Below are 17,021 nucleotides of genomic sequence, written 5' to 3' on the forward strand. Positions count from 1 at the left end.
AAGAGTAATTTCCATTTATAAATTCTTTTATACAATCTACAATAAGCATTAAAAATAGGGATCAAACCATTTTGCAAGTTTGCAATCTTTTATACTGCTGAAATGACTTAAGTATATTGTGATTTTACTAGATAAAAAAAGGTTTCCTTGAAAGAGTGAGGAGGCAAGATAAATATGGAAAATCAAACAGTTTATTTTTTTAAAACTTCAAAAATGTTTCAATATCTTCATGTTAAAAAACATAAAATAATTTTTATATGACAATCAACAAAATAAAACTTACCCTGTTTTAGCAAAATTTGTCCAAAATGATGTCAATCTTTTAATAGTGTTTAATTCAACAGTATCTTTCTGAACAGGCATAGGTCCATACATATGAAAATTAAATAAATATCCAATTTCGTCAAAATGGCTTGCTCCTAAAATAAACAAAAAAAAAGAAAGAAAAGTAAATAAATAAATTTCTTTAAGTACAAGATACAAACCATAGATTTTATAACCATTTCCATTTAGTATATACGAGGATAAGTCAATTATTATCCGCAATGTAGTTATAAATTTTATTGCAATACACAGGAAACTTACATGTACATCATTTTTCAATATAGTCCCCTTGCATTTCAACGCACTTGGTCCATCGTTGCACAAGCTTCTTGATGCCCGCATAAAAGAAGGTTTTCGGTTGAGCTGCGAGCCAGGAATACACTGCTTCTTTCACTGTTTCGTCCGAGTTAAATCGACATCTCCTTAAAGCCTCTTTGAGTGGACCAAACAAGTGGTAGTCAGAAGGGGCAAGATCAGAACTATACGGAGGATCAGCTAGAACTTCAAAGTTGAGTTTCTGGAGTGTTTCAGCAGTGTGGGCAGCAGTATGTGGACGGGCATTGTCGTGCAACAACACAATACCTTCCGACAGCAATCCTCAGCGTTTGCTTTGAATTGCAGACTTCAGCTTGGCAGTAAGCATCTCACTGTAATGCGCACTGTTTATTGTTGTGCCCCTTCCTCATAATGTTCCAGTACTGGGCACTTGGTCCATCGTTGCACAAGCTTCTTGATGCCCGCATAAAAGAAGGTTTTCGGTTGAGCTGCGAGCCAGGAATACACTGCTTCTTTCACTGTTTCGTCCGAGTTAAATCGACATCTCCTTAAAGCCTCTTTGAGTGGACCAAACAAGTGGTAGTCAGAAGGGGCAAGATCAGAACTATACGGAGGATCAGCTAGAACTTCAAAGTTGAGTTTCTGGAGTGTTTCAGCAGTGTGGGCAGCAGTATGTGGACGGGCATTGTCGTGCAACAACACAATACCTTCCGACAGCAATCCTCAGCGTTTGCTTTGAATTGCAGACTTCAGCTTGGCAGTAAGCATCTCACTGTAATGCGCACTGTTTATTGTTGTGCCCCTTCCTCATAATGTTCCAGTACTGGGCCTTCAGTTCCTGCGGATCCATCAGTTTTCCTGCGGATAGTTAGGTCTTGAACTTTTTTTTTACAGGGCGAATTTGGATGTTTCCATTCCATACTCTGCCGTTTACTCTCCGGCTCATAATGATGGATCCATGCTTCGTGTCCAGTGATGATTCTGTCTAAGAAGATGTCCTGTTCTTTACCATAGCGATCCAAATGTTTTTGGCAGATGTCCCAGCACGTTTGTTTATGCAACTGTGTGAGTTACTTTGGGATCCATCTTGCACAGACTTTATGAAACCCAAATCTGTTGTGGATGATTTCGTAAGCAGAACTGTGACTAATTTGCAGACGATGTGCCACTTCATCAATGTCTAAGAAAACCATGTGACGTGCACGCTCAATGTTTTCCTCATTTGTGGCGATAAATGGTTGCCCGGCTCCTTCGTCGTGCGTAACACCTGTGTGACCATTTTTGAATTTTTCAATCCATTCGTAGACACTCCGTTGTGGCAACACACTGTTCCCGTGCTATACCGAAAGTCTTTGATGAATTTCGGCCCCCGATACACCTTCCGACCACAAAAAACGGATCACTGAACGTTGCTCTTCTTTGGTGCAAACAGAAACCGTTGTAGCCACGGCAGCGATAATGGAACTAACCTAGCAGCATCAAACCTGCACAGACATAACAACAATAAAACTGCGCATGCGCCATCTACTCAACACGACAGTACTACTTACGTAAACAAAAATTAATATATATATATATATATTAAATTTCCATGGCTTTGCTTATGTGGGCTTTGGTTTTGTACCTAGAATAAGTTTTTAAAAGAAACATTAGATTTTTTATAAAATTTTACAGTAATTTAAAGGTTGATGTTTTAGTGGGCAAATCAGAAAATTTACTTTGGCAAGTATTTTGGTTTCATGTGCTCGCTGACATTAAATTCAGCTGACATGAATTGAGTTTTTGAAAACTTTCATTGTATCTCATACATCCATGGAGCATCAGTTCTGATCATTTAAAATGTTAGTTATTTTTAACATGAAATTAATCAAATATTATCAATACTGTAATCATGAATAGTGATAATAATTATTATATTAAAAATGAAAATTAAATTTAATAAATTATTGAATCATGTGATAATATTATGGAATAAACAAACAAAACATTTTAATTACACATAAAAAAATTAAATTTACTACAAATTATTTTTATTATATGATTTCATAGTGTTTAAATTTGTCAACAGATGGCCCAAAATATAATTAATCAAATATAATTTGTTTTAGTTTGTATGTATAAACATTTACAACTTTGAATCACAATAAGGAATTATACAGACATTGGAAACATTACCAAATATAAAAACACCAAGTAACAAACTAAAACTCATGTGCATGCAAAAATAAGTGAAGCAACAAAGAAACAGTACTTTACATTCAACTTGAACTATAAACTGGATCGGAGTCATCTCCTAAAATGCAATCTTTCATTATATATAGCTGAGATTTCAAATTTTCATACAAAATTTTGGTCTATCCTCTTGCTCATTTGAATTAGATTTTTGAAAAACATGTGTATTTTTGTTTCCAAGAAAAAGTTTAAATACCAATTTTAATGACTGTTAACACCTTCCACTTCATATATATATTCATGAAAAACTTTGCTCCCCAAATCTAAGTTTGAAAAATGGTGAAGTATGTATAATTTTACTTTCAAATAAGTATCTAAATACTAGCTTTCATGACTGTAACATCTTTGATTTCTGAGATACAGAATTTTCATGAAAAACTTTGGCACCCTCGAATTAGATTTTTGAAAATTAGATAAATGTTCCAATTTGTTCTTAAAGAAGAGTAAATATAAATTTTCACAACTGTAATAGACTTAATTATAAACTATAGAATTTTCATAAAACTTTTGCTCCCCTTTTCATCCCGTTATAGCCAAAATTTTCCAAAGTTTTTCCTTAGTGGGTACCTATGTTATAAAAACAATGTAACCTCTAAAATTTACTTACCTAGGTTAAGTGGTTTGAATTGTGCACTGAAGAATTAGTCAGTTAGGATGTTTTATTGTATGTGTGTAATTTCTCTTTGATTAACAAAATCATAGAGTTAGATGAATTAGCTGCAAGAGAGCAATATATAAAGGACTATTGTTGAAGTACAAAAATGAAGTCTAGGTTAGAATTTGAACATCAAATTTGACAGATCACTCGAGCCATTCTCATTTGATGAAACAGTTAAATATGAGAGCTATTCAAAAATCAACTTCAGACAGCCTATTGAAAAAAAAACAATTGCTGTAGTAACATGCTTATTTGCAATAGCCAATAGCAACCTAAAATTTTATTACACGTTCATATGCTGATAAACAGTATTGTGCAGAATATCAATGAAACATTGAACTTGTCATTGTCAGTCTGGGAAGGTGGTGGTGCGATTTATTTTTTGGAAATAGAAGGGCAGAGTGTCACAAAGATCTATTGTTTTTGTGTTGTATTTATTTAATATCTTTAAATTAAGTACAGTTACTAAACCCAATTTACTTTTGATGATAAGAAATAAATTTATAACTGTAAAAAAATGCCGAGCTTGTCCACCAGGTTTGGATCCAGTACCTTCTAAAAGACTCTAACACAATGTCACATTTGTTTGCAATTATAATGTAGCAATAATATGAGGATTGTTCAATAATATTTAAAAAGATAAATGGCAACAATGGAAAAACTATTTAATAGAATAAACTGAAACTGCCTGATGTTCAAATTAGCACCCTTGACATAGAAAACATCACCTATTTGAAAATAATCTCCTTTATTAAAGTTTTTTATTTTAAAATGTTGGCTCTGCTTGAAATATGTGCCTCAGGAGAACAGCATGTTGAGAAAGATTTTTTTATTTTATGAAGATGCAAAAAATTCAGCTGAAATTCATTTACACATGTTAAAACAGATGGTAAAAAGTCTATTACCTGTAAACATTTTTATAAAAATTTATACAGATTGATCAGCCTAAATCTGGCAGAATAAGTGACATGAACTTTCATCATATTGGAAGACTAGTGGAAGTTTCAATTGATACTCTATAAAATCGCATTAACGATTTTATTTCCAAGAATATATTCATAAAAATCTAGGAAACTAATCCTTTTTAAGATCACATAATAACTTGCGATGAAACCTGTATTCATCATTTTGAATTTTAATCCCCATATCAGAGTATGGAATGGAAACACTTGAGTTTTCCAACCAGAAAAAACTCAAAACCTTTGCATCGCCCAGTAAAGTGATGCTGTGGTTTTTTGGGACTCTAAAGACCCAACTTATTGTGATTATTTGAAAGAACAACATAAAATCAATAGTGAGTATTACTGTGACAAACTGGAAAATGAAATGAAACCCACTTAAAGGAAGAAACATTCTGGTTCTCTATCAAAAGTTATAACTCTTCTGCACAAATAACATCCACTCTTGTACCGTTTTAAATATATGGGAAACTGGTGAAAAGTCAGGAGGTGTTTGCCAAATCCACCTTACAATCCCAATCTAGTAACATCCATTTTTTTTTGGTCTCTCAAAGATTTTTTACATGGCATCGAGTTCAGAAACATAAGTAGATCAAGAACTTGGTACAAAAATGGCTCAGATACCAAGTTGAACAATTCTTCATTACTAGAATAGTAAGCTTAAAGAAAGATAGAACAACTGCCTAAATATATTCAGGGATTATGTAGAAAAAAGTGTAAGTTTCATTTTCATTAAAAAATAATAACTTTTCTAATCATTTCTCTCTTTAATTATTGCATGATCTTCTTAATATTAAAATTGATCATGCTCTTTTAAACAAAACTTGTAGAGAATTTGCTTCTGAGTAAAGTGATATGAATAAAGTCTAAACTAAATTAAAAAAAAAAATAAGAATTTCAAAGTTTATTAAAAACAAAACATATCAAAATATGGCAGATTTTAACCAGGTATAAAAGAAACAAAATTTTCAATGTTACAAAACAAAAGAATAAATATTTTAGAAAAATAAACAATTAAAATTAAAAAAAAAAATAAATAATCAAATAAAATAACCTATTAGACATTTTTAAAGCTAATTGAAAATTAACTTCATTTAGATTTGTTTGGGATAATTTATTTCAAAAGCTGGCAACACTAAAAGCTGATGAATTTTATTTAATTATCCTGTAATTCTATTTAATTTTGTTTTACGATACACTGTAATTACTTTTGATGATACTTGCAAATTTATATGACTATACTGCAGTAAACTCACACACATACAAGCTAAACAGCAAATGTATAAGTATAAATGTATATTCTAATCATGTACCTGTAATATTAAGCCGAGAATTCCATTTTATTACTGCTGGTTTCATTGGACCACGATTACCGTCTACAGCAAATTCATAAGTATATATTGATTTATTTGAGCTTTCAGTCATCATTATTATAGTCCTATAAACCGGTATTACCACTGCAAAATCACTAATCAACTGTAATTGAAAAAAAAGGTAAAATTATATTTTTAAACAAATGTGTATCAATAATTAATTAGTATTACAAAAAGAATATTAAAATTCTGATAATGTATAACAAATTAAAAAAATATAATAGTTTTTTTTTTTATATATAAATCCTGATAATAGAATTAACATAAAATCACGATAATTGTAACCAGTTTTAAATAATGACAATAAAAAAAAAGTAATAGATTTACTTGTAAAAAGTTAGTGTACATCCAATATAGTAGAATTTCTGTAGGTATCAGCTGCAAGACTATAAAAATATTTGATGAAATAGCAAAAAAGACAAATTAAATAATTTAATTTGAACCACCCGATTTCCTTTCAAATAGCTCAGTTTATTTAATTTACTGTATTAAATCTAAAGAATGTAAAAATATTCTTGTGCACTTTTGCACAAGAAGATTGCCTTTTAATTATTTTATTTTGTTAATATTTTTTTAAATATACAAAAGATGTATTAAATGAGATAACTAAAAGACGTATAATTTTTTAAATTAATATTAAAATATATTTTTATTTATAAAAAAATTAAGTTATTATAACCATAATTTGAAGAAATAATTAAAAATAACAATTAGACGTTATACACAAGCATCAAGTTTAAACTCACTTACTGTGACTTACTGCTAGCAATACAAGGTCAACATAACCTCAAATATTGTCGACTTTAAATTGAGTGTAACTGAAGAATGACTCAACCAATGTTCATGAAATTCTTACACACACAAAACTTCAAATACAATACTACAGCATATTTAAATTTCAACGTAACTGATCTAGTAGTTTTGAAGCAAGCCACAATGAGTATAGATTTTCAAATATTTTCAAGCCATACATGAATGGTATTTTATGAATCTTCATATCTCAAAACAGAAAGAAAACTTATTTTTATTCCCCAATCCCACTATGTGATCAGAAAAATCTCAAAATGAGGTTATGTTATCTGTTGTCAACCAACAGGGAAGGAATAGACCCATGTCTCATCGCATGTAACTATTCAATGCAAAGAATTACTTCCTTCTCATTAAAATTGATTCAGGAGCCTCTGGAAGAAAATTTTCTGCCAGACCTGTTTCTGATTTTGGGTAAAAAAAAAACAGGAACCCATCTCACACAAACTTTGCAGAACCCAAGTTACTGTATGATAATGGGCAATTCCATAATTGATACCCACTTCCACAACAATTTCATCGTCCATAAAGTGCCGATCATCTTCAATGAGGTCATGGATTGCTTCAATGTTGTCATCTGGCCTTGAATGTCTGAACTCTTTTCAACAGCTTCCACACCCTCCTTTAAATTTGATGGCACAGTCTTGGGTACATGACATCCAAAAACTGTATATTGAGTTTAGTCAAATTTTGGAGGGAGGGTTTGATATGAAAAACTTTACATGACAAAGGAGTCTCTTTCCCTGACACGACACTATTGACTAGAACGATGCAAATGCCCCATGGCTGAAGGGTCCATAATTTCTGCACCAATCCACCAGTGTTCATATGCGAGCCATGAAGACAAAAGTCTGGTTTACATTTGACTGACAGTGGTACATTATAACAAATTAACTCTTACATATCATAAAAAATTAAAAATACAAAACGCTTCAATAAAGAATTAGTACTGAAATACAAAGTAGAAATATAGATACCACTGCAATCGAAACATACTTCATTTCAAGTATTGATAAAAAAAAAAAACCTATTTATGCTAAAGCACTTACAAAAATATAAGACTTTATATTAAAAAATAACAAAATTTTGGGACTTTGAAAAATATTTTTTAATATCCAACATAAAATTTTATATTTTTGAAATAATGGTCATTGAAGATAGTTACACAATTTTTATAGGTGATGCAGAAATAATTTTCAAAATGCTATTAATATTTATTAAAAAATAAATAATATCAATTAAAAAATCAATTTATAATATTTTTAAACGACATAAAAATTGAACATAACGTGCAATACTTACATCACATAATGGTTCTATTAAATCCCATGATAGTGGTTCATTATTGAAATAAAATTTTTTCATTTTATCTTTTACTTGTTGAAACTGAAGAGAATTCTCTTGTAATCCTAAGCTTGGTGGAACTAACTGATTAAAATCATTATTTATTTTATCAAACCATTCATTATTAATCATTAGTACTGTAAATAAAAATGCAATCAGTGCTAGATATTATGACAAATAAAACAACAGAACATAACAATATTTAGATTCATAGAAATTTATTAAAAATTATAAAAAATAACTGGAAACATATACTTAGTATCATAATCCTGACTTAAATAAAAATCAGTCTTCTTTTTTCCAAGATGTTGTTTTACATTACTCTCACGGCTAATACATACTGAACTCAAAATTTGAATAATTTTACTTCAGTAAAAAAAAAAAAGATTAGTGCTTATAAAAAAAGAAATAAATTAAAAATATGCCAAATATGCAAACTACAAAATCTAGAAAGTTTATTTAGCAATATAAAGACAAGCATAGCCTGTTTCTTGTGAAATAAGATAAAAAAAAAAAATTACTACTAAATAAAGAAGAACTGGCCACAAACTACATTAATTATGAATGAAGTACATGGATTCCAAAAGATAGTTTTTATATAATGGCTAAAAACAGCATAGTGATTAGATAATCACTAATTTTCAAATCAATCTCTGTTTTGAAAAATCATGTTATAAATGCCTCCAGATGACTAATAATTATAAAAACTATTTCAAGAATTTGAGGGGATGGTCCTCCAAATTGAAATAGAGAAAAAACTTTGTATCAGAATATATCCAGAAACATTTATTTTACTGACTATCTGCTATTTTGTATTTTTAACAAAAAAATTTATTTCTCAGGAATGGTTAATCATATCAAGCTGAAATTTTGTACACTACTAGAGAACTGGAGATTTACTTGTATAAAAATAATGAACTTGATCTTTCAATCATTTTAAAATGGTGGCCATATATACTTTTTAATTGTTACTATCTTTGTAACTGCTGGTTTATTTAAATATTATTTAAATGCTAAGCGTTTTATGACAAAGAAAATGACACCTTATTTATTCAAATCTGTTCATAAATAACAAAGTTATGGCAAAACATCTTGAAGTGAGCCACTCTAGATTAAAAAAACAGTTTTCATTTTTTCCTGAATAAAATTAAATAACTCGACACAATCTCAACTAGATTAATTTTATTAATATAATCATGTTAAGAAAGTATCAACATGGATGTGCAAAAACTCGATTGGGATATGTGAAGTGGTGTGGGCAATACTAGTACAGTAGGGACAATGATGCAATGCATTCAAGGATAAGTAGAAGCAGGAATTCTGAATGAGCTTTCTTGAATTCTATGAGTCTTCTTGCATTCATGTAATAGTTGACCCACATTGTTACTGAAGTTTATAATCAGTATTTTTCAATACTAATTATTTTTATGAACAGTATTTTTAATAATATTTTTTTATAAACAGTCTTTTTTAAAATTAATGTTGTTTCATTAAATTAATTTGATTAATTCAGATTTTTCTGATTTCATTAATTTTTTTTTCATGGAATTTTTAAACACTTAATCTTCCTAATGCCTCATCCAAAATGCAATCATAAATTAGGAAGAGGAATACATCTAAAAAGCCAAAGCAAATGTACTCATACAGTAATGAGTGTCTACAATAATCTAGTCAAAGAAAATCCAGTGATGGTATGTGTAGAAAGTCAAGCTTGCATAGCAGACTTTTGTGGAGTATCTGTTCATATTGTGTGTAAAGTGATAAAAGAATCAAATAAACTGGGAGAAATGAGAATTTTAGTATGCCAGGAAAAACTCAAAACAGAATGAAAGTGAAAATTAACATCAACAACCACCAAAGATATGCATTATGTAATATCATATATAATTTTCATACATCATACACAACATAAAGCCCTGCTGACATTGAAAAAATTGTTATTTGTTTTAAAAACTGAATATACAGATCTGGAGATGAATTGGAATCATGAGACTTTCTTAACACCCACACATGGACATGTAAACAATTGAAAACCTTCATGCCATTTCAGAGAACCATCACCAATATCAGGTTTCTGTAAATCTGATATTTGGAATATCAGGTTTATGGAATGGTATTCTGGTGAATACCTTATCAGTTTCACATAGAACAAAATATGGTTCATGCTGGATGGGGCTTTGGCTCATTACAGTTTACAAAACTAAATGAAGCATATCCAAACAAATGGATTGGTCGAGGAGGCTCAGTAGCCAGGATGCCCTGTCTTGCAAGGTCTCCCAATCTCAATCTTCTTGACTTTTTCTTACGGGGACAATTAAAGACACTTGCATATGACACCCCCTGAATACAATAGAAAAATTGTGCACAAGAATTCTAAATGGAATTGAGAGGATTGGTCAGAAATCTGCCATCTTTAAAAGAGGTTGGTAGTCAATGAAAAAGTACCTGGATGCAGGTATTTTGAATGAGCTACATTTTAAACAGCTACTGCAGTTCCTTTTATAAATATTTTATTATCTGATAAAATAATTTATTGTTGATAAATTAATCATAATTGAAAAGAAAAAAAAATAGTTTATTTAATAAATCAGTTGTTCATTAAACAAAAAACAAGTAATGAAAATTATTTTTCAATATTAATATTATTTATCACTATAATATTTTCATGTATTCAATATTTTATTTTTTTTTATAGCATTTTCATTATTATTTATTACAAGACAGGATTAATAAAATTATTCCTGTGGAGATTGTGTCAAGTTATTTAATTTTATCCAGAAGGAAATGAAAACTATTTTTTTTTAATCTAGGGTGGCTCACTTCAAGAATTTTTGCCATAACTTATTATTTATGAATGGATAAGAATAAATAAGCTATCATTTTATATATCATAAAACACTTAATATTTTTTTTTTAATAACATAACTTTTAAATATACCAGTGGTTGCAAAGACATTAATGATTATAATGTTTACATGATGATTTTGAAATGGCCACCATCAGATTCATTATTCTTATACAAGTAAATTTCTAGTTACCCCAGCAGAATACAAAATTTCAGCATGATGTGATTAACCAATCCTGAGAAATAAATTTTTATGTTAAAAATACAAAATGGTGAATAGCCAGTAAACTAAGTGTTTCCAGACAAATACTAATACAAAGTGTTTTTTTTTTTTTTTTTTGATGAGGGGGATCATTCTCTCAATTCCTGAAGCAGTTTTTATAAACACCCTGAACATATATACATATTATTATATAATAATAAAAAATATAAATGACTTACACGTTAAAAACATAAGTCCTTCACGATTATTAAACCCAATTAATGTAGGAACTTTGGCAAATGAACCTTTTTTAAGTAACTGTAGAGGGGTTTCAGTTAAAAAATTCTTGTTTACAGTATCAGTGACTTCAATACTAGGTAAAAATGTAAGAAACATGCCTTTTCTATATTCCTGTTGGAAAAAATAAAAACAATATACTGACACAAATATTGACACAAATAATATATTTATCCAAATATTAGCAGAAAATTCTGATAAGAACTTAATTCTAAATAGTTTTTATTTAAAATTAAAATAAATAATATTTTATAAATTACAAAATTTTCATAAAAATATGAAACCTGTAAAACATTCCAGTTTGTGTAAATAATTTTTTTTTATTTCCTAATGTGTACGTTGCAATCTGTTAAATAAGTGAATAATAAGCAACCTCCCCATTACCTGATTAGATGAGGATGATATGTATGACAAGTAAATTAGGTGTAGTCTTGTACAGACTCAGGCCAACCATTCCTGAGATGTGTGGTTTATTAAAGCCCAACTACTACAGTACACCAGTATCCACTGTCTAGTATTCAAATATGTAAAAAATAACTTTTACTACGATTTGAACATCAGAACCTATGACTTCGAAAATCACGTGTGTAAATCATCTGTTGAAATTTTTTTTATATTTGTTAGTTTTTTATTTTTTCCTTTAAAAAACAGACAATTTTAACATGATTTTACAACTAACTAGTAATGATGCATTCTTCAAAATGAATTTTAGCTGTAAAAGTAACTGGAATGTAAACAACTCCACTGTGAATAAAAAATTTAATAAAAGTTTAAATAACATAAACCAATAAACAAATATATTATTATTTATACTAACCTCAGCACAAATAACTTTACATTGAAATTCTTTTAATTGTCCAGCAGTTTTTTCACGTAAACAATTAACTAATAACTGAGCATCAGCATAACTATTTGATGAAACATTACAATTTAATAAACGTCCTAATTCAAATGCTTCATTTTTAACATCATTGTTAAATGCCCAAGTTGTTAATGCAGAACCACTTTGTAATATTGCTTGATGAAATAATCCTATTAGAAAATAAATACATACAACATTATAAATTAAACAATGATAGACAGCAACATGTTCTATATTTATGTTGATATTCTGATGTGGTAAACTTTTTTAATCTGTTTTCAATAATGTTAAATACATATTATCAATTGTGCCATTACATTAAATTGACTGAAAAACAAAATTACAAATTTTTTGAGGAAAAATAAAATTTTACAAGTATTTACAAGAAAATAATAAAAAAGAATATTTTGCTAAAGTAAAAAAAAGACAAATTCAAAACTTAACATACAGAAAAAAAATTCCCTAGCATATTTTTTGTTGATGTTAAGATAACTAACATGCTATAGCATTATTTTTTGTTATCTAAAAAAAAAAAAAATCACTAAATTTTATGGAAAATAACACAGAGTACCTTATTTGTTCAGTCTTCATATAAATCAACCATAAAAAGTTATTTGTAAATTAAAAAACAATAATTTTATTGAAAAAAAATTAAAATTTCTTACATAATCTTGGTTCATAACACTTAAATCTCAATTCTTTAGAATTTTTCAGAAACTTATTCTAGATAATTCTAACTTAACAGAAGGTGGGTTTGAAGGTTGTTTATTAATATCTATACAACTTGTTTTTTCTTAAGCGTAACTAGTTCTAGGCAAATTTGATTATGGAGCATCTTCACTACCTCCAGTGTTTTCAAATTTAACATTCTTCTTACGCAAATGTTGATGGGTTAATATTGGAGAATTATGAAATTTTAGACAGACTTCTTCATGGATAGCAGCAGTATTAATATTCTTTTCCACCAACACTGAAGCATAAAAACTTGTTTTTGCTTTGAGAATTTATATGCACTTATTCCCAAAAAAAATAAAATAACAAACTGAACAACAATAGAATAGTAATCATATAATCAGACTACTTCCAACTACAAAACTGAAATTTTTTTCAGAGTGCTACAGAATTCGAGTCTGCATGTAGAAGAAACTGACTTTAAGCCCACTATGTATTTCGAACAAGAGAAGCTTCGACAAAGAAAATGTATGTGACAAGCATGTTTGAAGCAAATTAACTTGAAGAATTTTAATTCTATGCAAATGCCAACTGTTCATGTGACAGAAATGTGTTTTCTGCTGTAATAAATATGTTTCCACATAAAATTAACATATATGTATTTTATTTTTACACACACATATATATAAATATATATATAGTTTTCTGAAAATACAAATAATGCATCAACATATTTACCACTTTGCTAATTAAATTCAAATAATGTAACCAGACAGTAATAGAAAAACCTAAAAAAAACTATTACCAACAGTCGACTTTTGCAGGATCCCACATCATCAGTCAATACACAATCCTATAATTACATCAAATAAATAACAAAAGGAAATAAAAACTTAAAATTTTTTTGTGGTTGTTAAGAGTATTTATGTTTTCTAAATTTTCAGTTTTTATTTTTTTTATCATTTGTTTGATATAATTATAGAATTGTGCATTGATGCAGGATCCCATGAAAGTCGACTATTAGTATTAGTTTTCAGGCTTTTCTGTTACTGTGTTTTGGTGATTAAGTTATTATTTTTTAAATATATATAATAAAACAATATTTTTATGGGTACAATTTGATTTATTCTTCAACATAGTCACCATTAAGATCTACACACTTAGCCCAGCTAAGTGAATGCTTATGCCAGTTCAGTATGTCAATTTATCCAACTGCTTAAAATAACCATCTACGGCAGCAATAACTTCATTATTCGTCAAAAATCTCTTTCCTACAAGCCATTTTTGTAGGTTAGGAAACAAGTAATATTCATTGGAAGCCAGATCGGATGAATATGAAGGGTGATGGTACAATTCGAACCATAATTTATTGATTTTTGTCATTGCAATAACTGAAGTGTGAGCTGGAACATTGTCTTGATGAAAAGCATATTTTTTTTTGTCAAATGCAGTCTTTTCCTTTATCTCATCACTGAGATGCTCCAGTAGGACTGTATAATATTTGTCATTTATTGTTTCACCCTTTTTAAGATAATGAAAATTATTCATTGTTTATCCCAAAAAACTGTTGCCATATCTTTGTCAAAGGATAATGTTGTTTTCGCTTTTTTTGGAGCAGATAGACCTTTTTCAACTCATTGTTTTGACTACTGTTTTACCTCAGGAGAGTAGTGATGAATCCAAGTCTCATCAACTGTCACCAAGCAACGTAAAATTTATCTGGATGCGTCTAAACAGTCCAAGACAATCACTTGAAATGATTTTTTGGCACTGTTTTTGGTTGAGTGTGAGTGAATGCAGTAACCATCTAGCGCACAGCTTATTCACGTCCAAATGTTCATGCAAAATATTGCACATGTGTACTGCTTGCACAGTATTTTGCACTACAGACTCTGCTAACTCGTTCACTATCACTCGTTGATCTGCCAGAACAATTTTATGCACTTTTTCTATAATTTCTGGCACAGTCACTTCAGAAGGCCATCCACTGCATGGTTGATTGTTAGTTCATGTTCAACCCGTTTTAAAGTCTCTGTCTCAGTGTTTAACTGTTGTATTTGATGGAGAAGAGTCTCCCAATGTCGAACAAAACTCTTCTTCAGTTTCCTTTGTACTTAAGCCTTTCAGAAAAAAGTATTTAATCACTACACGAATTTCCAGTTTTTCAAATTTCCAAAAAAACCCGTAATTCTTCACTTTGATGGATTTTAAATACTATACTCAGTATTGCAGTGACTTGAAACTTTTATAGTAAACTAATGAGGAGTGGAATCATGTGACATCATCGAGAAGTTAAACGCACTAATGCCGTCTCTGCTTGAGTCCTGGAATTCTCATATCTTGTGTGTGTATATATAGAGCCATAAACCATGACACATGACCATTAGCCACAAATGATTGACAATGCCAAAAACCAAAAATCCCATTCAATATTATTTAAGTTTGGCAATTTAGAAAAACCTATTTACTAAACACAGGCATTGGTCATTGATTTTTTATCTCATTAATATCACTCAACTCTGTAGGAACAAACATGTTAATTTTATATATATATATATCTAATTATGCTTCCAATTAAACTTTATCTCATATCAGTATGTAAATGAAAAAAGGAAGAATATGCGGTTACTTGAGTTGCTGAGCCACGGTTTTGGGTATCCACACAGGTTTTGGAACATATCATCTGTAGTAACAGAGGGTATATACATTTAAAAAAATAACCACACAAATAAATGCACAGACATAAATATTGAATGAACTAAAACCTTTCACTGTAAGATTTTAATAAAATTAAAAAAAATAATGTTTACCGTTTGACATAGGTGATAACATATGATAATGGACAGAAGAAGCACCAGCACTTTCACCAAATATAGTAACCTTTTGTGGATTACCACCAAACAAATGAATATATTTTTGAACCCATGACAAAGCAGCTACTTGATCTTTAAGGCCAGCATTACCTGGTGCCTCACTTATACCAAGATTCAGGAAACCTAGAAAAGGAAAAAGTTAAATAGTAATGTCTCATTCAACAATATTTGTAATAAATAAGTTGAAGGACTGCATTATCAATCTCGTATAACACATCAAACTAAAAAAAAATGAAACAACAAATCACTCAATTTTTTCCTATGTTATAAACAGCTATATGTTCTTCTTTCAAACACCGTAAAGGAGAGGTATGATAATATTTTGTACTAAAAAGTGTGTACTCTTCACTTGCAGTATCTCTCTTGTTTCTTAGATAAGCTATGAAAAACATAGAGATTGGAATCTAATTAAAAATACTGAAGTTGAAAATTAAAAAGGTATATAATGTAAAAATATTTCCATACATTATCTCCAGTAATTCTTGCACCGTTTAGTATAAGTGAATTGACTGATAAGTAAATTAAAAACTACTGATTATAGCCGATCTGATTGATGAATCAGATGTATAAGTTTATATACGAGGTGTGTGAGAAAAGTAATGAGACTGACTTTTTACTTACCAATGTTTTTATTTTTTCAAACAACAATGTTATCCCCTTCAAAGTAGTTCCCTTGGGCAGCTATACACCGGCGAAGTCATTGTTCCCACACCTGGTAGCAGCGCTGGAATGCTTCAACTGGTAGGGCTTTTAACTGGTCGGTCACAGTCTTTAGAATGTTCTTCAGAGTTGCAAAATGACGTCCTTTTAAGACATGTTTCAATTTCGGGAAAAGGAAAAAGTCACAAGGACTCAAATCAGGTGAATAGGGGAATTGAGGAACCGTAGGTATGCATTTTTAGGTCAAAAATTCCCTGATGGAAATGGCTGTGTGACACGGGGCATTGTCATGGTGAAGCATCCACTTGTATGCAATGTCTGGTCTCACGTAAATCACTCTTTTCCTGAACCTTTGTAAAACACTTGGTTGACAGTTTGTCCTGGAGGAACAAATTCTTTATGCATGATACCCCTGCTGTCAAAAAAGCAAATCGGCATGGTTTTGATCTTTGATTTGCTCATTTGTCTTTTTTTCGGTCGAGGAGATGACGGAGTGTGCCACTCTTCGCTTTGCCACTTTGTTTCAGGATCGTACTCAAATATCCAGGATTCATCACCTGAGATTACACGATTGAAGAATTCTTGGTCACTGTCAATCCTCTCAAGAAGATCAACGCTCACGTTTCTTCGATTGTCC

General features: G+C 30.0%; 1 protein-coding gene across 5 annotated transcripts in view; it reads right to left on the reverse strand.

Annotated features, from left to right (window-relative positions):
• Positions 1-17,021, reverse strand: part of LOC142332557 (esterase FE4-like) — a 57,486-nt gene that overhangs the window by 12,978 nt on the left and 27,487 nt on the right. For 4 of the 5 annotated variants that reach the window (XM_075379014.1, XM_075379017.1, XM_075379018.1 and 1 more), the window contains exons 5-10: positions 15,662-15,847; positions 12,135-12,349; positions 11,260-11,431; positions 7,932-8,110; positions 5,763-5,925; positions 284-419 (exon numbers count right to left, since the gene is read on the reverse strand). In XM_075379014.1, coding sequence (XP_075235129.1) covers positions 284-419; positions 5,763-5,925; positions 7,932-8,110; positions 11,260-11,431; positions 12,135-12,349; positions 15,662-15,847 — 1,051 coding nt within the window. Of the gene's footprint in view, positions 1-283; positions 420-3,552; positions 3,704-5,762; positions 5,926-7,931; positions 8,111-11,259; positions 11,432-12,134; positions 12,350-15,661; positions 15,848-17,021 lie in introns of those variants that run through there. The other variant, XM_075379016.1, reaches the window with a different exon arrangement.

The sequence above is a fragment of the Lycorma delicatula genome, chromosome 11 (assembly GCF_047948215.1).
Source record: "Lycorma delicatula isolate Av1 chromosome 11, ASM4794821v1, whole genome shotgun sequence".
NCBI classification, from domain to species: Eukaryota; Metazoa; Arthropoda; class Insecta; order Hemiptera; family Fulgoridae; genus Lycorma; species Lycorma delicatula.